The sequence below is a fragment of the Heloderma suspectum genome, chromosome 2 (genome assembly GCF_057233095.1).
Source record: "Heloderma suspectum isolate Gila_16-S chromosome 2, 16-S_ref, whole genome shotgun sequence".
NCBI lineage: Eukaryota > Metazoa > Chordata > Lepidosauria > Squamata > Helodermatidae > Heloderma > Heloderma suspectum.
In genome coordinates this window covers 83,471,934-83,498,899 of record NC_139459.1, presented here as the reverse complement: position 1 = coordinate 83,498,899, position 26,966 = coordinate 83,471,934, and the positions used below count along the sequence as shown (strand labels likewise).

The following is a 26,966-nucleotide window of genomic DNA, read 5'->3' as shown; positions in this document are numbered from 1 at the left end:
TAACCCCTGCAGAACCCCATGCTGGAGAATCCATGGGTCTGAGCAATATCTGAGCAATACCTCATGTGCCACCTTCTGGAGCAGGCCATCTAAGTAGGAGTGAAAGTACTGCACTTGAGTACCCACTCCTAACTCAGAAAGTCACCCCAGAAGGACACCATGGTCGACTGTATTGAAATAAAATAAATAAGCCGCGGAGAGATCATGGAGTATCAACAGGGTCACAAACACCCCGTCTCTCTCCCCAAACAGATCATCATACAGGGTGACCAAAACCTTGCTTGAAACTCAACTGAAATGGATTCGGATAATCGGTCTCATCCAAAAGCATCTGGAACTGGCTGACTACCACCTGCTCAAGGACCCTGCCCAGGAAAACAACAGGCCTAAAGTTGTTAAGATCTTCCGGGTCCAGGGAGGGTTTTTTCAGGAGTCATCTCACCACCACCTCTTTCAGGCTGCCCGGGAGTACTCCCTCTCGCAAGGAGGTATTAATCACCTCTGGCCCAGCCAGCTGTTCCCTCCCTGCTAGTTTAATAAGCCATGAGGGTCAGGATTCAAAATGAAAGTGGTTGCACAAACCTGTCCAAGCACCTTCATAATGTCCTCAAGCTCTGTCAACTGAAACTCATCCAACAAAACTGGACAAGACTGCACTCTGGATACCTCACCTGATTCACCTGCTATAACGGTGGAGTCTAAGTCCTGGCAGATGCAAGAGATTTTATCGTAAAAGTGCCTTGTGAATCTGTCACAGTGGGTATAACATCATTCCATGACATGATCAGAGCCAGCATATAATATGTCCCGAACAACCCTGAAAAGCTCTGCTGGACAACATACAGAGGATGCAACAGAAGCAGAGATATAAAGTTTCTTTGCCACCTTTACTACTCCCAAATAAGTTTGAACATGAGCACACAGCAGTGTTCGACTGCAACTGTTGAGAGCTTTCCTTCTTTACTCAAGCTGTCTCAGCACCTGTTTCATTGCTCTCAGCTCCTGTGTATACCATGAAGTTGTAGGAGCTCTACTAATCAAGAGAGGGCCCTCAAGCAATCGTGTCAACTGCCCAGGCAACTTCTGCATTCCACAGATTGACCAGAGCCTAGTATTGACTGCTTTGAGTTTTCAAAGAGCAGTAATAATCAACCTGCTGAGCTACCACCAAAGGGAGCAAAGAGGAGCTAGACATTACAAAGTATTAGTGGTAAAGACCGGGGCAACTGTTGGAGGAGCAGGAGACAGGAGTATGAAGTGTGGTTTATTAACTTTACCCCCGTGAAGCACCAATGGACCTACTCCCAACCAATGTCACAAACTGGCTATGTGGATTATGAAATCTAGTTCTTGTGTTACCCCACAGCCTGCAAACAAATGGTGACTCTGCAATTGATGGAGAATAGGCTATCTTCCTTAACTCACACTGCATACCTGTATAACATTCCTTATTCTCTTTTGGTTTAGCTCAGCCTGAGAGCCACCTGCATTTACTTCACAATGGGAATACTTGGGCCCAAACAAACAAACAAGGGGGCATAGTATGAGTTGTATGGATCCATACACACGCCAAACATTTACCATATCACTTTTTACCAGCCCACTTTCAGTTGTCTTCTGAGAACACAGGCACTGAGTTGTGAGATGGATGCCTATGTGATGTGAACGTGGCTGTGCCATTGCATATCCTAAACTCTGCATGAAACCCCTCAAAGCCACATTCTCAACACACTAATTTAGAGCTGTAAATTGGCCCCCACTTTTAGAATATTTGATTTTGAGTTTCCACTGTTATATTAGGCTATTATTTCTGTATCTCAAGTTCAATTATGTTGGCCGATATATTTGGGTAAAATACCAAAATATTGGTTTTTTATTTCAAGTTACCTGAAGTTTTTCACATGGTCTTCCACACCAGTAAGGCGGACAGCATGCTGCAATGCATTTAGGTAGGTCAAAGCTTGTGTTGAAGATCCCCAATTTACATCTGTAAAAATATTGGTTTTATGGTAAGACAGAAGAGCCCCACTTAGATAAATGTACACCAGTCTTATTTTCAAAGGATTACAAAAAAATGGTATTTTGGTGACAGTATTCATGCTTCTCCCCTTTATGGATCACTGCCTTGTTTTGGCGAAGGGGCTTGCGTAACTCAGTGAAGCCATAAGCTATGCCGTGCAGAGCCACCCAAGACGGACAGGTCATGGTGGAGAGTTCTGACAAAATGTGGTCCACTGGAGAAGGAAATGGCAACCCATTCCAGTATTCTTCCCAAGAAAACCCCATGGAACGTATCACAAGGCTAAGAGAGATGACGCCAGAAGATGAGCCCCTCAGGTCAGAAGGTGTCCAATATACTACTGGGGAAGAGCAGAGGGCATTTCCAAGTAGCACCAGAAAGAGTGAAGGAGCTGGGCGAAAGCGGAAACGACACTCAGCTGTGGATGTGTCTGGTGGTGAAAAGGAAGCCCGATGCTGTAAAGAACAATATTGTTTAGGAACCTGGAATGTAAGATCAATGAATCAAGGTAAGCTGGAGGTAGTCAAACATGAGATGGCAAGATTGAACATCGACATCTTGGGAATCAGTGAACTAAAATGGACAAGTATGGGCAAATTTAATTCAGGTGACCATCATATCTACTACTGTGGGCAAGAATCCCTTAGAAGAAAGGGAGTAGCACTCATAGTCAACAAAAGGGTGGGAAAAGCAGTACTGGGGTACAATCTCAAAAACAATAGAATGATCTCAGTACGAATCCAAGGCAAACCATTCAACATCACAGTAATTGAAGTCTGTGCCCCAACCACTGAGGCCGAAGAAGCTGAGGTTGATCGGTTCTATGAAGACCTACAACACCTTCTAGAACTAACACCAAAAAAAAGATGTCCTCTTCATCATAGGGGATTGGAATGCTAAAGTAGGAAGTCAGGAAATCACCGGGATAACAGGCAAGCATGGCCTTGGTGTACAAACTGAAGCAGAACAAAGGCTAATAGAGTTTTGCCAAGAAAACACGCTGCTCATAGCAAACACTATTTTCCAGCAGCACAAGAGGCAACTCTACACATGGACGTCACCAGATGGTCAATATCGAAATCAGATTGATTATGTCCTTTGCAGCCAAAGACGGAGAAGCTCTATACAGTCAGTAAAAACAAGACCTGGAGCTGACTGTAGCTCAGATCATGAGCTTCTTATCGCTAAATTTTTGCTTAAATTGAAGAACGTAGGGAAAACCACTAAACCATTCAGGTATGACCTAAATCATATCCCTTATGAATATACAGTGGAGGTGAGGAATAGATTTCAGGGATTAGACCTGACAGACAGAGTGCCTGACGAACTATGGACGGAGGTCCGTAACATTGTTCAGGAGGCAGCAACTAAATCCATCCCCAAGAAAAAGAAATGCAAGAAAGCAAAGTGGCTGTCTGTTGAGGCTTTACAAGTAGCTGAGGAAAGAAGGGAAGCGAAAAGCAAGGGAGAAAGAGGAAGATATACCCAACTGAATGCAGAGTTCCAGAGAATAGCAAGGAGAGACATGAAGGCCTTCTTAAATGGGCAATGCAAAGAAATCGACGAAAACAACAGAACGGGAAAGACTAGAGATCTCTTCAAGAAAATCAGAAATCTCAAGGGAACATTTTGTGCAAAGACAGGCATGATAAAGGACAAAGAAGGCAGGGACCTAACAGAAGCAGATGAGATTAAGAAGAGGTGGAAAGAATACACAGAAGAACTATACAGGAAAGATCTGAATGTCCCTGATAGCCATGATAGTGCGGTCACTGAACTTGAGCCGGACATCCTCGAGAGTGAAGTGGGCCTTAGGAAGCTTTACTATTAACAAAGCTAGCGGAGATGACAGCATTCTAGCTGAGCTATTTAAGATCCTAAAAGATGATGCTGTTAAAGTGCTGCACTCAATATGCCAACAAATGTGGAACACTCAACAATGGCCACAAGACTGGAAAAGGTCAGTTTACATTCCAATTCCAAAGAAGGGCAATGCCAAAGAGTGTTCAAACTACCGTACAATTGCGCTCATTTCTGCTTCACTGACTATGCTAAAGCCTTTGATTGTGTGGATCACAAAAAAATGTGGCAAATTCTTAAAGAGATGGAACCTTACCTGTCTCCTGAGAAACCTGTATGAGGGTCAAGAAGCAACAGTAAGAACCAGACATGGAACAACCAATTGGTTCAAAATTGGGAAAGGAGTACGACAAGGCTGTATATTGTCACCCTGCTTATTTAACGTATATGCCGAGTACATCATGAGAAACGCCGGGTTGGATGAATCACAGATTGGAATTAAGATTGCCGGGAGAATTATCAACAACCTCAGATACGCAGACGATACCACCCTAATGGCAGAAAGCGAAGAGGATCTCAAGAGCCTCTTGTTGAGGGTGAAAGTGGAAAGTGCAAAAGCTGGTTTGAAACGTAACATTAAAAAAACGAAGATCATGGCATCTGGCCCCATCACTTCCTGGCATATAGAAGGGGAAGAAATTGAAGCAGTGACAGATTTTATTTTCTTGGGCTCCAAGATCACCGCAAACAGTGACTGTAGCCATGAAATTCAAAGACGCTTGCTCCTTGGGAGGAAAGCTATGGCAAACCTAGACAGCATAGTAAGAAGCAGAGACATCACCTTGCCGACAAAGGTTCGTATAATCAAAGCTATGGTTTCCCCAGTAGCAACATATGGCTGTGAGAGCTGGACTCTAAGGAAGGCTGAGTGCCGAAGAATTGATGCTTTCAAACTGTGGTGCTGTAGAAGACTCTTACGAGTCCCCTGGACTGCAAGGAGGTCAAATCAGTCCATCCTAAAGGAAATCAACCCTCAAGCTGAAGCTCAAATATTTTGGCCACCTAATGTGAAGAGAAAACTCCCTGGAAAAGACCCTGATGCTGGGAAAGATTGAAAGCAAAAGGAGAAGGGGACGGCAGAGAATGAGATGGCTAGATAGCATCACCGATGCAACGAATATAAATTTGACCACACTCTGGGAGAGAGCGCAGGACAAGAAGGCCTGGCGTGCTATGGTCCATGGGGTCACGAAGAGTTGGACACGACTGAACGACTAAACAACAACAAATTCATACTTCTGACTTAGCACTTGAATTACATCACAAGTAATTTGAGAGGCAGAACCCAAGATACCTAAATTAAGTCTAGTTGTCTCAGCACTGCAGTAATTAAGAGGAAATCTTTCTTGAAATGGGGGAGGGTATATAAAGCTCCCTAAGAGGTTTCAATGGTAATTTACTGACAATATGCTTGCAGTGTCAAATACAGTATCTTGTGAAGGTTTGGCAAACTTCAATACATTCATTTCAGACAAACTTACTTAAAACCCAAAGAACTTAACAAGAGATATGAATTTTTCTTAAGACTTAGAACTGGTTTGCACATTTAAACAACCCATGGGTTGTCAGGGCCATGCACAAGTGAGTGAGCAAGCTGCCTCCCATCCACTTGTTGCTTTGCATCCAGTTTGAAAACAACCCAGGAACAGGTGTAAACCGGATGCAAAGCAGATGTGGTGAACGGATGGGAAGCAGCGCACTCACTCCTGTGCACCCCCGACCAACCATGGGTTAATTAACTCATGACTTGTTGTTATGTGCAAAACAGGTCTTGGAGTTCCTTGATTTTTTTCCATAGCTAAATAAGGGGGGAAGGAAGGGAGAATTCTTACAAATCTTAATATAAAAGCCTGGAGATCAAGGAAAATTTCAATAGCTCACTGGTACGAACAGGTTTTCTATACTCTGTCACCACTTTCAACCATGACTGTTTCTCTTGCTTTAGAAAAGGGACCTTAATAATAACTTGACAGGTGCAGAACAATCCAGAGTCCATAACCCAACAACAAACCATGGGTTCACTTCCTTGGTTGCTTGTGGTTAACAAATCATAGTTAAACCATAATGCAGGCTTTGCAAGAGACAACCCACGATTCAACAAGAATGCACGATTCAGCAATAACCCATACTCAAGGTTGTTGTTACATGCAAATGTGGATGAAATGGGCCACAGAATCAACTATTACAATAGTTCTCCTTCTCCTATTCCTTTTCTTGGTGGTCACAACGTATTTTTCAATGAAGGCATGGTACTTTCCCACTTGAGCCATCAAGCTCAAACTCCTTATATATTGCTTTCTGCAGTATCTTTCTAACAAAGTTAATGCAATATACATAGCCTAAAGCTAGTTAACGGCACACAGGTTCCTGCTGTGAAATAGCACTGAAGAGGGAAAAATGTCTATGAAACAGACTAAAGCTATTGTTTAAAAACAGCATTTAAATCAAATCGGAAATCCCATTATTGGCCTAGCGTCTCCTAAACATGCACTCACCTGGCTTCTTGTAAGTTACATAAATGTAGAGTCCTAGAACGATGACATACGTGAGGAGTGCAGCCCACCAGTTAATGACAAACATCACTATACAGCAAAGGATAGCTCCAACTAGAGACACCCACATGTTGTAGTATTTAAAAGCAGGACGCCAGCCTATTCAAAAAGCAAAAAGATATTAAGTGTACGAACAGAGAGCTTCCTCTATGGTGTGTTTCTGCAACCCCCGCAGCATTTTAATAGTGTGTACTCCAGCCTTCCCCAACCTGGTGCCCTGCAGATGTTTTAGACTACAATTCCCAGCATTCCTGACCATTAGCCATGCTGGCTGGGACTGAAGGGACTCGACGCCCCAAACATATGGAAGGCGCCAGGCTGGGGAAGGCTGGTATACACACATACGTTGCCAATGTTTTGGCTAGATATATTATGTTCACATCCCTAAGTACCAACAAAATAGACAGAGGCATCAGTATCAGTAAAAAATGAACAAGGAAATATAACATAGGGAAGTGCATGTTTGTTTTTTTACAGTTTCAAGTTACTCTGACGTGGATTGCTATCCACAACCTTGTTAGGTTGTTTGGAATACCAATGTTAGTTCTTTAGTTCAACAGGTTGTGCAATTATTTAAATTTAAATTAAAGACAAAATTAAAAGACATCTTGGTAAGAGCAGCAATGGAGAATTCATACCTGGAGATTTTGCAAGTGACGCATGGAATACGGAGAAGTTTATTAAGGCATAGGAAGCCAAGAAGAAGTTGGAGATAATTGGAGCAATTATATTCAATTCAGCTATAAATACAGAAATACACGATTATATTGTTACAATAAATAAGTACAGTAAAACAGAGCTGCTTACATGTAACGGCTGTTCTTTGACTATGTATCATTTGCAGGCCTGCACATGCAGAAGGGCCTGCACAGACTACAAATGGGACCTTCCAAGAAAGCCCTGCATGATTAGAAGTGCTGCTCTCCCCTGTCGTGTGCAGAAGTGCTACAAGCAGGAAGTGAGCAGGCAGAAACTGTGCCTTCCTGCTAAGTTCCATTTACTGCTCAACAGACAACACATGACTGGACACCTCCAAATCTGAGGTAGTGACCTCTGGACAGTGTCCACTGAGGGGATGGTGAGCGGGACATGTGACTGCACAGAATACTCACTTAGGTAATTTTGTTAATTATAGGTTCTGTTCAGTCCCACTTGGGAGAGTTAAGAAAGCTGGCTGGTCAGGAGGTACCATACAAGTCCATCATGAGGAACCAAGCAAGTCTAAGTGCCAAGCAGCATTTTTTCCCCTGGAATCATGCTGTGAGAAGACAGGAGAAGATTCCTAGGTAAATTAAGTGGTTCTTGGAATCTCTGGAGAACTGGAGGTTCCAGGCCATGGAGCTTTTCTGGCATTTACTTGGTAGTGAAGAAAAAATGGAGGGAAAGCAGCTGTCTGTTGTGACAGAGCTACATCAAGCTCACTGTGAACCCAAGATAGGCTTACAGTGCTGATTGCTACTGCCCAATGTGTAATCTATTATCCATGGTGACCAAAAGCATCTCGGCAGCCAGACGAGGCTTAACGGTGACAGGGCCCAAGGCAGCCAAGGCAGATATGCAAGAAGTCACCAACTGAAGAGACAGTGGATGAAAACTGAACTAATGAAATATCTGAAGAAAACTCAGGAGGAGCGCTCTTTCTGCAGCTACTCTGTCACAGAAAGAAACAGCAGAAAGGCGATTATCCCCCGCCCCCCGCCCATATAGTTCTTCTGCACATGGCTGAGGGGGACAGTGCCCAAACCTTACAAAGCTTTCTAGAAGGTCCCCTCTGTGGTGTGTACAGGCATTTTCTCAGATGTTGGACTGTACAAAACCCAAAAAGAACTATTTAATTTTAGGAAAAAACAGTTCAGACCTTACAAAGTAAAGAAAACAGAAGGCCAACTCACTCATCCTTCAGCAAGTATTTGCTTTGTATATGAATGCAGGTCTCATTAAATGGCTATTGTAGGTCAGCTACCACTGACTGATGTTTTGTGAGCACAGTAAGTATTAATGGAAGGAAACTAAACTACTATAATAATTTGTCTTGATTTTTTAAAATAAAGCATCTAGAAAGAGAAAACAAGTAAGAGTGGTTGAATAATTCAGAAGGGTGGTGGGGGGAAGCCAAAGAACAAGGCAAGAAAAAGAGGAAACTAAACTACTAAAGTACTCTTTCGGGTTTTTGTTTTTTTTAATAATCTAGAAAAGAAAGAAAGGGAATAGCTGAATTGAAAAGGGCTGGGTGGGAAAGAATAAGAACAAAGCTGCAGAACAACACACACACACACACACACACACACCCCGCACAGATCTAGCCAATTAATTCTTTCTAACAGCTCTCTCCAGTAACCACCACCTGTAACAACTCTCTCACAATGAAACAAATGCAGGCTTTTCTCAAATATATGCAGTATTCCCCCTGCCCTGAAACAGTGTCACTGATTGGAGACCGCTGGTTTACTTTCAGCCCTAATTTGGCTACTAGACTTGCCATCGCCAAAGCTCACTCCCCTTTCCTCCTCTCCCCTTCTCTGATCTTTCACAAGTTGATACATTTTAGGGACAGGCTGGGCTTCAGAAGGCATCAGAATAGCTCCGAATCTCCGAGGTGCTTCGGCAGTGACCTGCTTCACTTCGGAGCACCTTGGTGCTGTTATGATATGCTTCAGATCTCACCGAGGCACACTCAAAGCACCCTGATTCACTTCGGTATTCAGATTCAGCACTGAAGTGATGAACAGCCCTAATTATTATTATTTATTACATTTCTATACCACCCCATAGCTGAAGCTATGAGTAGTTTACAAAAGTTAACATGTGCATATAAACAAGGAAGATGTGTACCCTTTACTGACAAATACTTATGGTTGGACACCTAGAGAGAAGTGGGGCATGTGACAGTAAAAATATCACCTAGTGAAGAACTAAGTGAATTTTGCAGCCAATTATTATGATTTGGAAGTTACATGTTTTCCAAATACAGGGTTAGACTCGTAAGTCTACCCAGTCAAAGTGAATATGTTGAACCTGTGTATGTGCCATGCTCCCCTGTATTTAGTCCCCAGCAATTTATTTGTTTAGTAAACAAGAAATCTCAACCTTGGATTAAGTAATGGGAATCACTTGTGGAAGTTATTTTGTACTTATAAATCATGTAGAGTCAATTAAGACATCATCCCAAGCCACAGTTTTTACTTCCAAACAAAGAGAGGGCAAATAATGGTTTATATCTAATGGTTTTCTTCCATTTTCCATATTCTCAGTACTCAAGCTTTGTACGTTCACGGGTTCACTCCCATATCAATAGTTCATCAACCACTGGAGGCAGAGCAATGGCCATAACTATGGTTTGCCAAGTCAGATATCATGTTAAACCACAGTTAAGCTTACATTACTATGTGATGTCTGAATTGAGCCCTAGTGTAATTAGCCCCACGTTCAAAAAAACCCATATCATAGTACAGAGTGCAATACACCTCTGTGTGGTAGTGAGCTGACCATGTTAAACTACCCTACAAATGCACATGTACATACTCCACAGTATTTCTAAAGTATCCCCATCCCTCAAGTACAGACCAAAAGGGCTGGAACCCATCCACTTATCTAATGTATTAAACTTGCAGTTACAGTGTTATTGTAAATGCATTCTTTTCAGTTCTGATGAAGTTGTACTATCCAACATCTCATTTTGTTCAAACTGGATATAGTTAAAAAAAAAAAAAAGTTTCCCGCTATATAACAGAAGCCATTATACCAGTGGTTTTGATTATGCTCCCTCTCCAAGAAACCATGTTTATATTTATTATATGGAATTAGGACACATACCATATGCTTTAGAGGAAGTTTACAAAAAACAGGGCAAAACTGCTTTCTATAAAAAACAGCATATAAATTAACTAACCAATTAATATAAATCCAAGAGCAATTAAGAAGGTCAGAAGATACCCCCTCAAAGGTTCATTATTCTTCCCATAGCCTTTAGCAAACATCAGGAAACCAGGATAAATATTGTCTTTACACAACGCCTAGGGGAAATAAAAAGATATGACCATAGTTTAATTGTTCACACAGAGATATTATCGAGACATCAAATCTTAATATAAGGTTCAGCACACATAGGCCATTTGAAGAATATAATTAACATCAAAACTTTAATGACTGCACAGATTACCAATTCAATGTGATCTTAAGTACTGTGGGAAAAGTATGGACAGTGAGCAATAAAGGCCAGTATTGTTCGATTCAGTTATATTTTATCTTATCTAAATAAAAATTATTTTCCTATAGAAATTATGAATGCTTACCCATTTTATTGAGGCCAAGTAACAGTGAGAAATGACAAACTATGTTTTTAGTATAGTACATATGAAAGCATCATTTTTAATTACCATGAATACCAATGTACTAGTAAAGAGACTAAGAGACTTTTTTCTTATCTCAGTTCAACTTAGTTACAGGGTCAAACCAGAAATATCTTGAGAAACAGTTTATAAACCTCAAGTGCTTTGATTTAGAATAGCCATTTTTGAAACGCTTTTCAAAATCAAATTTAAATTTGATCAGGCTCACTATAAACAACTCAAGTTTCTTACCTGGAAGATTTTAGGTGCACTGACAAGAGATGCTAATGCTGAAGAAAGGGTGGCAGAAAATATACCAGCTGATATCAGAGGTGCAAATCCTGCTACCATACTCATTACCTGGAAGTAGAACATAACTTTAATAAAGGAAGACCTAAAACTGAAACCGCTCTGGTGCAAAACCATGTTAAAATTAAATCCTATATACAAATTCCTTTGAGAACTATTAGAGCATTCAGAGAAAGCAGTTTATTACTTTATAAAGAATTTGTGCCTGAATTTGCTTGTTTTCCTGTTCCCTCTCCATCTCTTTTATCCTTCTGTATTGTCTTGATTAGAATGACTTTCTGCCGGCAGGGATTGTGGGTTTTTTAAAAAAGTATTTGTAACAGCGCTTAAAATGTATTAGGTGCTTTATAAATAATAATACACTAGTAATTATTCCTAAGTTTTGCAGAACTATCTTTGGATAAGACTTCTCATAACTACTGAATGCAGCATAATAGGCTAAATGCCGGCATTGAAAAAGACATCTCTTGTGCCAGTAAAACCATTATAAAGTTTTCAGTCATGAGAACTTCCAAAAAGGGAAAGCAACAATGTGATAAATGTGCAGCTACACGATCTGAAGCTACACAACTTCATTCACTTTAATAAAGTTACTGCAACGGCCCCACAGAACATAGCCATGCTTGGCAGATTATGCACAAAGTAGTCAGAAACTGGAGAACACTTCCAGGATCTCCCTTGTAAAAGCCAAAAAAACCCTAATAGGTGTGAAATTGTGTATTTTCAAGGCAGTGATAATTTAACACTAGTACTACTGTTCTGTACATAATAGACAGGTTTTAGGCAAGCCAACCTCTACTTTAAAGATGTTGAAAGTCTGATCAGCATTTTCCATCTCTTCAATTAACCCAAAGTTTGTGACTTTTATACAAGTATTTTATACAAGTCTAAATGAAGTCTGGCATCATCACCCCTGAATGAATTGTTTCTTTCTCCTTAACAGCTTTTTGTCAAAGCACACATTAATGTTTTTAGAACAGTCACTGATCATTACTTCAATTGGATTTTATAAGTGACATACCATAAAAAGGTAATAAATGTCTTCGTTATCCAATTTAGCTAAATAACTTAGATGAAAACACATTTAGTCTAAGGTACTTTACCTTAATTAGGTTATTCCTTACACTGTCTAATTGCAAACACTTGAGTATAGGAAAGACTATTGTGATAAAGCTTTTAACCATCTCATCTTATGAGAAATCTGTCACAAAGTGCTTCCAGATGAAAGTGCTTTTATTATGCCGTTGCCTTGTCTTACTCATGGAATTTTACATGGGGGAAGACAATGACATCTTCAGCTCGTAACCTTCCCATGCATATCCACTGCTTCGACCATGAAACGGCTGCACAACGCCTTCTGATTTGTAGTGCTAGGAACCCTCCATCTGGAAGCACCCATGTTCCCAAACCAAACACAAGAGAAACTGGAAGCTGTGCACATTGTAATTCTTACAATGTACACCCAAGAGCCAGAAGGTAGAACGGGTGAAGGAAGAAAATGGACTCCGTTCAGTACTCCCACTTATTAGATCAACTCATATTTATTTTATTTATATCCCTCCTTTCTTTCAAAAATGGTGATCAAGGCTAGAGATTTGATTGAAACTCCTGATTCAGGTTATTGGTGGACACAAAGTCCCAAAGTAGACATTCTAACGTATTTACTATTGATTTTATCTGCTATTACATGTATGTATAATAGAGACATTTTATTTATTTTAAAAGTCTTATTAGCCACCTTGAAGCTATTTTGTGAAAGGTATGTTTTAAAATAAAAAGACTGGGTTTGCACAGCACGATAAGCCACAATGGTTTATTTTTCTGAATTAGCCATGATAGTTCATATCGTCTGCAAACAGTTTTCCCCAACCACGGTGGTTTATTGAGCCAAAATAATCCACCCGGATAAGTCATGGTCTCCAGTCAGGTTTATTTTAACCATCATAGCTTATCGTGTCATCTGGAGCTCCAAAGTGGTTTAAACAGATCACCTACAGAGTAGTCTGGCATGAGCAGTCAAAACCGCTGTTGCTGCTCTGCTCCTCTCAGACAATCTCTGTTTCTGAGATCTGCCTAGCAACGGATTGTGCTGTCTGCCCATCTCCACCCTCACCGCTCCCTTGGCTCTGCAAACTTCCAAAGTGCCAAACCCCCATGCTTCTCAGAGAGAGGCATAGTCACGCAGGGTTTGGGTTGTGCATCGGGTGCCTCCCTAAGAGGGGAACCCGTGTATGAAATTTTGTCTTGTTCCTGCAAACTTCCAAGGGTTTAGAACCGCCACCACCTTTTTGGTGCAGGTGGGAAGAGGGAAAGGGCAGTGCAAGGACAGGCGGGAAGCACCGTAGGTTAAGTGGGGTAATGGCAGTGGGGGTGCAGGCGAGCAGGGCAGAAGGGAAAAGCATGGAAATCTGGGTGGGGACCAAGGTGGTGGGAAGCGGTGCAGCACGGCTTGGGTGGGGTGATGGCGGTGGGGTGCTGGGAAGCGGGTAAGGATTAATATCAGGGAGATTGGAGACAACAAGGCAGAGACAGAAGAAGATGCCTCCCAGCATGCAGCCAGCCAACCAGAGAGAGGAATGTGACGTAGCTGCAGCATGAGTGTTGGCAGGGAATGGTATCCAGTGCAAAGGAAGCTGGGATACCATCCTGGCCGGGCAGGAGGACTAGAGGGAGAATGGACGGGCGGTGGGGTGGGGATAAACTACTCTGCATAGTTTATTTGACTGATCATGTGAGGGTAAAAAGAAAAGTAGCTTATAAACCACCATGGCTTAAAGTGACATGCAAACCTGCCCAAAGTGAGCAATTGTGATCATGCTAGTATTCCCCACTTCCAGAGGACTACATGTTGGATTTCACAGAACACTTCTGAAGAATGTGGAATATCACTTCCCCCCTGTCCCCCTTACAAGGGCTTGCACTAGCCCTATGGATTTTTTTTTTTACTTTTATCTTTGAATAGCTGACTCTCACGCCACAGCAAACTGTTTTTGAAATTGCAAACCAAACTTGCCATGTAGCATACGGACTGCTGTTTGAGAAAAACAAATATCAAGCCCGCTTGGGCACACTAAACTAGTTGGGTAGTTCTTTGGAACTTCGCTAAATATAAGTATACACTTTAGGGTTTTCAAACAATATATGTCGAGTAACCGAAAATACTGTAAGTAAGGCATCTGTAATCTTGATTGTATATAACTAAACGCCATGACAATTAACTAATTATTATATAAAATGCAATTGTATATAACCAATATACAGATTCAATAGTAAAACAAAAGGTATAATTAAAGAGACTACAGGATTGCCTTCAATCATTAGGCCACACTGCCTCTCAGAGACAAAGAAAAAGAGTCCTAAATTTTTAAATAGATCTAATGACATTTTTTTTTTTATAAAGCTGAAACGTATCTTTCTGGCTGTCACAGCAAGTAAGGTTACCATATAGGTAATATATAGTTGATTGTCAGCCAATAATTACACCACCAGATGATCAGTGTATTGCTGAAGAAATGTGACAAAAACATTTCCTTAGGGTCCACATACAAGGGCCAGAACAACAAATAAGGTACCAGATCTTCGATGTGATCATGACCAAAAATACATTTCCGTTCCACTAATGGAATTCCCAAGTATCTTCCCAAAGTATATGCAGAAGGCATCATCTGGAATCTAGGTTCCGTGAAAACCCTACAAATCTGCAGGAAGGTCTCAAAATAATGTATCCTTGAATGGCTGACTTTAAACTGAGCGTACAAGGGTGAGAAGCACATATCGATCATGACTGCCCACAATTGAATTCCTAAGAGCATGTGAATCAAAAGACAGATATTTCTCCATAGATACATTGCAGCCCCTCAACTTATCTTGACATCACTGTGAGATTTCTGAATTGTTTTAAAAGACTGCAAAGGTGCTTGACCAGAGACAACAGTGGGGAAAAATAAGTGGGAGGAAAATAAGTGTGGATATCTTAAGAAGCAATGCTTTTCTCAAACCATTTTTTTTAATTTAAAATTATTTTTAGGCCACCTTTAAAGGTAAAACCCTCTCAATTTTCAAATTTTTAAAAGCCCATCTGTTTCCAGCCAAAGTGATTGTAACTATACAGTAATTGTTGGCAAGCTATTTAAAACGATTCACAATTTGAAAAGAGAAGCTCAAACTCAAATATCTAAAGATTATGTACTGTCCATGTGTGAAATTCATGTTCTTGTAGACAAACTTCCCTTGTTCCTGTAACTTCAAATTACAGAAAAGTTTCCCCATTTCAAACATTAGACCACCAGTCATTTTAATACACAGGGAGAAAAATAGTTTATTCTAATTTGTTCCCACATTTGTATTGAGCTCATCAATGTCTATTTCATAAATTATGCACAAATGTGTAAGATATCTCAAGCAAACGCTCAACTGATGTCCCAAGGATTAGAAATCACTACTTACTTGGAAGTTGTTCATTAGCCCATAAGGACAACCCCCCTTTTCACAGGAGGAGAAATCGAAGTTCAGCTTACAAGCAGCAGTAGTACAATTTGTCAGCTCATTGATAATTGTGTCATTAATGCTCCCTGTGGCATCCCGAACAACACAAGCACCTAGACCAGAGGAAACAGAAGTGATGATCCTCCAAGCAGTAAAGCAAACTACACTGTAGTTGTTTTCAATATATTCCAGTAAAAAGGGACAATTTCAATTAAGTTACTTCTAGAATACTTAAGTAACACACACACAAAAAACCCACACAACTTCTCATATCTCTAAAAATCTATACAATGGTATAGCCCAAGTAGTCATGAAACTGAGTTCAGAGGCATAGCACTGTTGACAGAAGTGCATGATACAATATCCTTCTTTCTTTTCTTTGTTTGCATTAGAAGCTTTAGAGTGCACCCCTGCATATGCCTAATCAGAAGTACGTCCCACTGAGTTCAGTAGCAGTTACTTCCAGGTAAGTGTGTATAGGATTGCAGCCTTAGGCGCTTTTAAAGCAGAGTTGACCAACACAAAGGTATTAAAATATCTTTATTCAGCCTACAAGCTCTTGAAGCATCATGAGAATCTCAGCTTTTATAACATATATAGTCTCATAAGTAAAACCAAGACATGATGAAAGAAAATTTGAGGTCTCCTTAGGTATTTGAAATACCAAGATTGTCATCTCAATTAACTGGAGACTTCCCCAAATGCTATACATTCTATTCAGAAGATAAAGGGATACATAAGGCCCAGCACTAAGGTTAACATAACAAATGCTGGTGCTGAAGTTAATATCTAACAGCTGATGTTCTGCACAAGTTCCCTTTTCATTTGAAGACAGCCAATATATACATTTGCCACAATGCCCAAAAGTGGTAAGCCATTGGACCATTATATGAATGAATTAATGTATTTTTGCCTTAAAGTGCGATAAGGCTGCTTTTAATTTTTATTATATGAATTTGAGTATCTTGTATGGCTGTTCTTTAAAAATCATTTTTGAATACTATGTATCCCAAGAAGTTACATATTTCTTTGCAGTTTAGCTACTGAGTGTGATTTCCTTTTGTGTTTTCTAAGGAGTTAAATTGGACCTTTATTGCTTTTCAGTCCATTTATATCTCACTTCTTGAAAAAGCTTGAGGTGGCTCATTTGAACAGGACCATGACAGTAACAGAAGCTTAATGGCTGGAATTCAACCAGACTAATCTCCAAACTTTGAGCAATGTGACCTCAAGCTGACTTCTGTCTTCCAGCAATCTACAAAATGCCAGTCTAAAACACATACTCAATTTGTAGTTGAACTGCTTATTATTTTAAGCCATGAAAGATCAATACTTTTTTGTTTTAATCAAGGAAATTATAAAATTTCTTCCTCATTATGTCCATCAGCTATGGACCAGCTTTCTTCATTCGCAAGCTGTCACATCCAAGGAATTATATAAAATAGCAGTCCTTTTGGCTTTTCAATTTAACTTAAATGGCAAAAAAATCTAATGATAGATCCAACCCTAGTGTGTCTTAACTCCTGGAAACTAAAAATATGTTCTTTGGCTGAAACTAAATAGACTAGAACAGCTTCACCATACTGATAAATCTAACATCCAAGTTAGATTACTGTACTGTAGTGATACGCAGAACTATCCCTGAAAACTGTTTGAAAAGGTCATTTTGATCAGGATACAGCAACTAGAAAACTGGAGTGCGGTGTTATGAACACATTTCACTTGTGCCCCAAAGTCTTCACTGTTACTAGCAAGGTCAAAACTGTCTAGCTGCGGGACCTCAGAGCACGGGAAGCGGTGGCTGGATGACACATAGGATGTGTCACACCGGCATTTCTGACCTCCCCGCCCCGTTCCCAGGAACACCCTGTTTTCACCACTCTGCGCTGCTCTTACAAGCACAGAGTGCAGGGCTGATCCGTGCTGCCTATGTGGTGAAGTGGGAGGGGGTCAGTTCTCCAGGAACCGACCTATCCTCTGGCTGTCTAGCCGCTGACTAGAGGCCATAGGATTGTGCCCTTAGGCACTGTAGATCAACTTTATATTTCGTGAACATGGGATAGTTATTTCTGTAGTATGGCAAACGAGGGAAGGGATTGTAATTGAACCATTATTATCTGGCATGACTTACTGTTCTTTTAAATATCATAATGCTTAAACAAAATCCAAACTACTCCCCACCCCACCAATGCACAGAGTAAAGGCCAACTAATGGAAGGTTCTGCACAAAGCAGGTGGAAAAAAACTCTAAAAGTCACTGTGAATTCTATCTTAATATACTGCTACAGCAACATACAAATATGGCATCAGGTCATCTCCAAGGAATTAATAAGTGAAAGTTAGTTATTTACCTACTGATACTGCAATTCCTATGTAAACCACTGTAGTAATTAAGATGGCCAGCAGTGTCCCTTTAGGTATGGCTGATTGAGGATCCTGAAAAAAATGAAGTGAAAGTATGAATCCAAGAACAATTCAAATTGGGTGAATAAGCAACAGAACTAAAAAAACACTCACCGCAAGATCACCTGAGATATTTGCACCAGCTAGAATGCCTGTTGCAGCTGGGAAAAATATAGCAAATACTGAAAAGAAAGTTTCGTCTTCTCGGAAATCTGGTCCAAAATTTTCGGAAAATATTTCAGCTGTTAGAAAGCAATATTGGAAAAAAGATAATAATTCTAGTGCTCTGTGTTTATACAATACTCACGATATTCACTCCTCCACCTAATCAAGTAAAGTTAGAGGGAGACTAGACTATAAACTTTGCGTACAAATTGAAAGGTGGGGTTTTGTTTTTTAATAACTGTGTGAGAAGTGTTTCTTATAAATTTTATACACCCCCAATGCCTTAACCCACCGTACCTGCACAGCATGAAGGCTGTCCCCTCATTCCAGTGTTCCCCAACCTAGTGCCCTCTAGATATTTTGTATCACAACTCCCAGCATTCCTGACCATTAGTCATGCCAGCTGGGGCTGATGAGAGCTGAAGGTTAAAACATCTGGAGGGCACCAGGTTGGAGAAGTCTGCCTTATTCCATCTACCCTCCCCCCAACAATAAATTGTAACATAGACATTACATTATGTAAATCAGTAGAATTATAGAACAGTTCTAGAGTTACACCAAGTCACATTTGCTGTAAAAAAAAAATCACAACAATTCCATCCTTATAAAATACACTATTTTTTCCATTTAAAATAAAATTTGGTACAGAATCTCAAGAGTGTGGGACACAAGCTATCCAAACTATAGGGTGCTTCCAGAAATGGCTTTTATGACACTATCAAAAGTTTCATGGAAATTTATGGGGGGCTGGGGAACAGACATCATCTTCTACTTGTAAAACTCCCAAGCTTTCTTATCTCATCTGTCTTTTTCCTGAAAACAGAAAATCAGTTAAGGAGAAAAAGACAGAACAGCTGCACAATGCCTTCCGAATGCTAGCACTGGAGCCCTCCATCTGCAAGCACCCTTAGAGAAGTTGGATGACAGCTGACTTTACAAGTTTAAAACTGGAGGCAAACAGATAGTACTTATTTCACACATGCACTGTGACAGCTACCACTAGGGGGCTCAGTGGGTGCCACCCTATCTTGTCTCTCTACAAATCTCACAACCTCCCACTAATCCTCCTATGATTTAAAATGATGATGAAGATGATGGGCAAGCCATTTGCTTCCACCACTGCTGGCACTTCCAGCTTCTGCTGGCCACCTTCACCTGCGTTTCAGCATGTGCAAAATAGCCAGTGTTCATCTTTTAACATACGCAATACAGTAGGGATAAAGTCAATACTGCTGGCAGTTGGCAATGCAGCAGACTGTTTATCAGCTCCCTTTTCCTGTACCTGGCTGGCAGGCAGGCTATCTGTTGGGGACTAGGAACAGGTCTTGCTGGGATTTAGTGGAAAGTCAAAGTGTAGATGCATGGAATCCAAGTTGTAAGCATGCACAATGACAGACTGTACAATGTGCTTACTGCTTGCATGGCATGCAAAAGAAGGCAGGAGTCCCAACTTACACATTTCCATGAGTAAATGTTGAAAAAAAAAGTCTGTACTTTTTTCTTAAACCAAAGGCTTTAGAAAAATGTACTAGTCACATTTCTATTCTGCCTTTCCTTCAGGAAGAAGAGAAGACCATACAAGGTCCCCCCCCCACACACACACACACTTCACTTTACCTCTCACAATAACCCTGTCGGGCTGAAAGATAAGTGGCCCAAGCTCACACAGTGAGCTTTGATTTGGGAATGTAGAAAAAACCCCACACGTATATAGAGAAAACAGGGATGGGGAGGACAGAAGATGCCTAAGTAGGTGTTCTGTGTAAAGTCTGGAGATAGTCTTCTTGGAAGATATAAAATTGAAGTTAATCATCTGGATCTATAGATAAATGAACAGAACTCTGCACACACAACAGGGCTTTCCTGGTTCCGGGTCTCCTTCCACCCACTACAGCCCCCTGCACCCTCCCAAAAGCCACTCCTGAGGGTCAAGGTAGCTTCTGGAATGATGTGGGGGCACAGGGGTTGCAGTGAGACAGAAAAATTGAGAGATTTGGCAGGCTCCCTTGTGTAAACCAATTTGCTTTTGGACCCAAGCCAATTGTTTTCAATGCAATCCCCTTAGAACTAATTCTTTGCAATCTTCATCTATTCCAACTGACTTTGGGGAACCTTGCACTAGCCAAGACAGAACAAAGTTAGGTGTGCATCAACTGCACTAGCAGATTGAATTGCATGATTGAATTGCAGATGGCATCACATAGAAACAAAATCCTATGCAAGTTTAGAAAGAAAAAAGCCCTACAACGCCCAGCATCCCTCCAGCCAGTCATGCTGGCTGGGGAGTGCTGGGAATTGTAGAACATTGTTCTGTCTAACCATGCATAAGATTGCATTCTTAATCTCTCAAAACAAGACATGGTAAAGGCATTCTTCAGTCTAGTAATAGCGTGTTGTAGCTAAGAATGAAACTGAAAAAAGGCAGACATTCTGTGACTATCAAGTCAACAAATGCAGTCAATACTGGCATAAGTGAAATACCAATATGTTTGAGACAACTACTGCGGCTATAGTTTGAGTGAATTTGTATTAGCTAATTCTCCCTTACCTTTGTAGCCGAAAAAGCCTTTAGGCTTCTTGCTCTCAAATGGAATAAATGTTCCTATGATGAAATCAGCAATAGCTATTAGCAGGATCACCAGCAGAACGATCTGTGCCTGTAATTTTAGAAGTCATCATCAACATCACCACTGCAATAGATTTTCCTCCAAGCTAAAATCATTGACACTAGGTTTGGGCACTCTGGTCAATTGAATGATCAACTTCTGTCAAATATTCCAAGAATGCCATGGAGTGGATGGCAGCTTGCATTTCTTATTTCATTACTTGGTCATTTATTAAACAAGGGCAGCCATGTCCCCTAGCCCTGGACCACAGCAAGGCTAGCAGCATAGCAAAGCATCTCCCTCTGGCTAGCTGTCATAACTTCAGACATATCCAAACAAGTACACAAGCAGCCATCTTTGGCTAAGGCCACTGCCTAATGAGTAGAGCATCAGACTAGGACCAGGGAGGCTCAGATCCAAATCATCACTCAGTCATGAAGCCCAGGCTAGTAGCACACACTCAGCCTAACCTACCTCAGAGTGTTGCTGCAAGGATAAAATATAAACGTGCAATTATAAAAATCTGTAAATGTGTTTAACTGAAGTTAATATAGTTTCACAATAGTCAGCTAATCTGCTTTTGTAATTAGCTTAAGTATCAAGCCTTTTGATGATCACCATCGTCGTTGCTGCTGTCGTATCACATGGGGGCTGTTCGAAATTGCCTTTGTGTGACAGCTGTTCCATGTGTACATGGATCAGCTCCAATGCATAATCTCCCTTCATTGACCATTGAGGGCAATCATGTTTTGGTCAATGATCCTTATGGCCATTCCACTGTATATGCTAATTGTGTTAAAAGCTAAAAACACACATGTTAAAATCCCATGATTTTTTCTTATAATGTATCAAAGAGTTCTTTAATTGTGGCATTGCAAAAGTAATCCATATGATTATGTATACGGTGTTTAATAAATAAATTAAATAATATTGTTTATAAATAATACTAGACCAATTAGGAAACATTCCAGAACTCAAGGAGTACTAACAGAACAAGATGTAAGCACTTCTTCTGAAACAGTTCTGTGAACTGTATCAAACCAAAACAGATCTTACTGAGGTTTAGGTTAGGGATGTGCATCAGATTTGGCCGAAGCCCGAGTCAAATTGGGTTCCTTCAGACTATTTTTGGAGCTCCCTGAAGTGGCCTTTCCTCTGAAGTGACCAGAACCAAGCTAGGACTGTATAGGAGGTTTCATTTGCAATTCAGCTTTGGAAAGGTAGACAGCATCATTTGTTTGCTTTCTCTAAACACTGATCGGGGGGGGGGGGGGGGTTGAGTGACTTGACAGGCCCACCTTCTAATCATAGGGCACTTTTTGCCAGGGGCTCTCCAATCACTGTGTTTTGGGAAGGGCAAGGATGAGACGGTGAGATAGCCGTTCTTCCAATGCTACGAAGCTTTACTATGAAAAAAAGCCTTAAACTGGTTTTCAATCACTGTAACTCGACAGCCCTTGCACCTAGCCTTCTGATATCTGGCAGGCTTGACCACCTCAGAAGGAACAACTACCCCTGCAAATTTCATACAATTCCAGGAAGAAATTTAAAAAGTTAGTAGTTCAGTGGTTCTCTTAAATAAAAAATATAAATCTAATGGTGCATAACACAAAAACTACCACACCTATTTTTCCGACAGTCGGCAGGTGCAATCAAAGGGGCTACTATGCCTTTCGCTCACTTCTGACAGACAAAAATTATAGGCATTTTTTACTTTTCCATGGTAGTCAATGGGAGGTATGAAGTCTGACATTTCTGAATCTCAACTCTGGTTCAGTCAAAGAGGACAACCTCCAAATTGGACCAAGCAGAATCGGGCCATTTTCCAAAGCACTGAATCAGGGCCTGAATCTTCTGGTCAGTGAACATCTCCAGTTTAGGAAGTTTGAAAGGGGAGACAGAAACAGGGAAGATTTACAAATTGTGATACAATTATTTTGGGGTTTATACAATAAAATCTATGTACTTTTATATGTTAATTCAGGAAATGAACTCTGAAAATGTTTTGTAACATATGGTGCTTGCTACAGTTTCAATCGATACATTCAGAATGTGCGTTTGATTAACATTTCATATCGACCTAGTTCTATTGTATTCTCTATGGTTCTATACATACTTAGGAAGCAATAGATGCTGCAGAGACATAATCCCCATTCATGCATATACACGTGAAGAGGGTTCACGTGTAGAACAGAAAGCAGGGCCACACTACTGGCTGCATCCCCTGACGTGTGCGTCTTGAGCATGGCTGTCCCTGTCCACTTGGTGAGCATGGACATCAGAAAAGAAGGAGGCCTAAACTCAAATAACTATACTAGCCATGTGATCTGGAACCCTGATTGCCCGGGGTTAAAGATTGCATGGAAGCCTCTAGAAGCATAGGGTTCCTATTTTCAAATATTCATGTTCAATGCATGGATGAGAGCGCCAGCAGTACAGCCCCAATTCACCTTGTATGCGTGAAGTCCTCACATGTTTTAATGCATCAACAATAAAAGCTTATCTTTATCTAGGAGAAGGGTATTTATCTATGCAAGGGGTGGGCAACTTTTTTGCCCAAGGGCTGTATGAGTTGACATGTTGGGGGTCCATGGCTGTGGGTACAGCCAGACCAACACACACACAGCCTTCACTCTGACCCCACACACATGCACGCACAGACACCGTCTTACTCTCCCTCTCTCAAACACACTCATGGGGCAGTTTGCCATGTGGGCAGGGAAGGGTTAACTTCCCCAACTCCACACTTTGATCTCACCGTAACAGTCATGCTCCCTCAAGACTACAGTTCAGAGATTTGGCAGGCTGGGATGGTGTGATTTACAAAGTTCATTTCCATGCATCACCCTCCTAAAGAAAACTTCACTCTCCCCAGCCTGCTGAACAGCTGAGTCACACGCTTGTGGGAGCACAATTTGCAGAAGAATTTGCTGGTGAATACTTGGGCCCCTGCACTGTCTTCACTGAAGGCCTCCAAGGGCTGCATCTGGCCCATGAGTTGCCTACAAGTGATGGAGGAAATGGAAGTACAAGGTTTGTACAAGAAAGTACAAAAGGAAGTATGAATTTTGAGAAAAACTGGTGTGGGCTAAAAAACTGTGCCTGTCCTTATATATGGGGGTTGACTCAGTTAACAACTTGAAACTTTGTTGTGATCATGCTCTCATACTAACTAAGCTTCATATTTTCGTCCCTTTTTGAGTATGTGACTTTCAGTGGGCTTTTCTTTGAACCTGGGAAGAAATATATAGTGTTTTAAGTATGTTTATAATAGGTTCCGAATATGTTTTGCACTTTAGCCTGAAAGTTCTAGTATTTTAAAGTCTCGTTTGAGCTGCAAAATTTTATTCCGCAGGTATGAATGATCCTTCTTAAATATATCTTGAAGATAAACTGATGTCCTGTATGTAACAGAATAGCTACTAATAAAAATTGGTGTGTGTGTGTCAAAATGTATTTAGTACTAGATGGACCAGATTGATTTTTGAATGAATTTGGGACTGTTTGATTTGTAAAATTATTACTTCAGAGACTGGTTATATGTCAATTCTTTTCATTAGTGATAAGTTTCATTAGGTTTTAATTGTATTTTTCTACATATTGAAAGTTAACTGATTAGAGTGAACTGCTGTGTACTACTAGATTAATTTTTTATGAGTGTAGTACTATGTTATGGGGTTGTATATCTATTTTGCAAAGTATTAGTTGATTTCCTTCCATGCACCCATAAGGGGGACATCTGATGGCAGCAGGAGGGAAACCTACACAATGGAGGCTGATCCATATGCCAAGGAGGTCTATAAAGAATGGCTCAGAATATGCAAAAACATCCACCTATCTGAGCACCAACGTGCACATTCAGAAAACCTAATCTGCAAAAATGGATATGCAAATCTTGCACCAATACGAGGGCCACAAGTTTCTGTGTTCCAAATAGTTACTGTGTAAGACTCTTGCACTTCCAAATAGTTACTGTGTAAGACTCTTGCACTTCGCATGCACAATTGGCTCAGTTATGCATTCAACAACACCAACCTCATTCAAAAGCAGAAACATAGCTCCAATTTGTATCAACTGGTTTAATTGTACGTGGCCTCCTTTTTTGTCACACATCCTTAAAAATTATTCACAAACTTGTTCAGGACACTTATCAACAAGTATGTGATAGTTTGCTCCAGGGCCAAAAGAATCAGATATTTGTAGAATTCCTAAAAAATGTTCACTGAGACAATTTCAAACATACTCCACATAGCAGCTATATCATGACCTTAAGTCCAGTTATTGAAAGAACGTTCCACGGCCAGAAGTCTGACTATTAATGCCAATGTAAGTTCCTTCAACGTTTGCTTAAATTGCTTCACAGATTTTTTCAGATGTTCATTCTTTCAGAACATTCGATGTTTTAGATCAGCGTTACTTACTTTAGCTTCCCATTCCATTCCTGCTACAGAGATGCCCAACAAAATAACAATTGTGATTGCTCCTATAATTCTGATGTCATTCATTTGATCCAACATAAGTATGTCATGTTCCTACAAACAAAGAAACAAACAAACAAAATGAGACAGAGTTGCCAATGTCTTTTTTACAAGCCTGGGACAAGCTAAAATTGTGTTCTCTTTCCTGATAGGGAAGAAAAATGTAGAAAGAATGTTTGAAGACTAAAGTTCATTCTGCCCTATCAGTGGTCAAATATGATTGAGCGCCCTGGACAATATGGTTTTGTAGTCATTCTATAGGAGCTATCTTTCATACAGATTAATGTCAAATGTTTACATCTGCAATGTATTTTGAACTGGTTGCTAACCAGTTGTTTGTTTTAGAGTTTACATTCATTCAAACATCTCACTCAAAATTTCCTCCTCAGTTGGCCATGATATCCAAATCAGCACACTATGGGTAGTATCCAAATGTGTCATTCTGCTAGCAAAAATGATGTTGCGCTAGCGGAAATGAAGTTCTGACCTATGCGCAAGAGGAGGATACAAGTAAAGTTATGTTTGTTCAAGTACGGTTGCACAACTGGCTGTGCATTAGGCTTGCACAATCGCTTGCACAAGTGTAATGCACAACTGTTTGCACAATGGAAAGATTCGTCAGAACTCCACTAGCACTAGTTGAGTTTGCAGAATTACACCGTTGGATACTGTCCTATGGGTTGTATTCAAACCTGACCATATGCCAGCAAAACAAAAACAGCTGGGGGACCCTCCGGAGGACTGTCCAGAGCAGATCTGGAAGGAGTGCAGGGGGGCTGCAGGGGAGAGGAGAGGAGGAGGATGTTGGATTTAAGCCTATGACTAGCACTTGCTCTCTAAACCAGAATCAGCAGTCAACTTCAAACTCTTTAGAGGGCAAGCACTAAACAGAGCTTACCAATTTAGACATCATGGCAAACTACGGTTATTGCCTAAGCAAGAAACTTTGAAGGAAGGGGACATAGAACCAAGTCCAACAGCCTTACTGTTTAATCAGAGAATTAAGACATACTGATGAACCTGAACCAGAATGGAATGCCAAATTTTATTAGTTTGGGCAGGATCCAACAGGGGCCTTCTACATGCACCAGCCCCACCAGTTCCAGTGCATGTGTGGCCAGCCCCAGAGCGTGTGCCGCCCCTACTGCTGATGGCTGCAATGTAGTGCTTCTGGGGGCAACCACTGAAATGCTCTGGGGGAGGCCATGAGAGCACCGAAACCAGTAGGGGCTGGTCATGCATAGAAGGCCCCCATTAGATCTTGCCCAGTGACTGACTCCCTGTTTATGGCCCTATGTTCTTTAGTCCAACTCACCTCAAAACTTTTTTTTAATATCAATTTATTTTAAAATTAAATACTTTATTGTCTAGGAACCATAGGCTCATGAAAAGCACTCATGCAAGCCTAGGGCCATTTTTTATTCCCCACACCCTTTGAACAGCTGAGTTCCATGCCTGATGCCTCCCCTCATTTTCATGGTTTGCCACGCAGCCGGGGCGGGGGGGAGAGCTGTTACAAAATAGTCCTAGACCTCCATAGGCTCATAAAACTAGTTTCATAGTTCTTTGATCCTGCTTCTACTTTCTACTGCCTTTAAAGTTAAGCGCAACTAAGCCACAATCATTTGATCTAAGGCTGGTCCCTACAAGTATTTTGCCTGTCAAGCACTATTTTGACAGCACCAAATTCAAGGTCATTTACATGTCCCTCTAAATACAACAGGTCATTCAACAAGACAGATTTTCTATCACATATCAGC

General features: G+C 40.8%; 1 protein-coding gene across 4 annotated transcripts in view; it reads right to left on the bottom strand.

Moving 5' to 3' along the window:
* The window catches only part of SLC12A2 (solute carrier family 12 member 2), a 69,306-nt gene that overhangs the window by 22,439 nt on the left and 19,901 nt on the right, over nucleotides 1-26,966 (bottom strand). For all 4 annotated transcript variants that reach the window (XR_014787723.1, XM_084833994.1, XM_084833995.1 and 1 more), the window contains exons 6-15: nucleotides 25,150-25,260; nucleotides 20,671-20,779; nucleotides 18,072-18,199; nucleotides 17,906-17,990; nucleotides 15,516-15,667; nucleotides 11,013-11,120; nucleotides 10,322-10,445; nucleotides 7,071-7,172; nucleotides 6,376-6,531; nucleotides 1,888-1,987 (exon numbers count right to left, since the gene is read on the bottom strand). Coding sequence is in view for 3 of the 4 variants with exons in the window: in XM_084833994.1 (XP_084690120.1) it covers nucleotides 1,888-1,987; nucleotides 6,376-6,531; nucleotides 7,071-7,172; nucleotides 10,322-10,445; nucleotides 11,013-11,120; nucleotides 15,516-15,667; nucleotides 17,906-17,990; nucleotides 18,072-18,199; nucleotides 20,671-20,779; nucleotides 25,150-25,260 (1,175 nt within the window). In the remaining variant the exon portion in view is untranslated. The remainder of the gene's footprint in view (nucleotides 1-1,887; nucleotides 1,988-6,375; nucleotides 6,532-7,070; nucleotides 7,173-10,321; nucleotides 10,446-11,012; nucleotides 11,121-15,515; nucleotides 15,668-17,905; nucleotides 17,991-18,071; nucleotides 18,200-20,670; nucleotides 20,780-25,149; nucleotides 25,261-26,966) is intronic.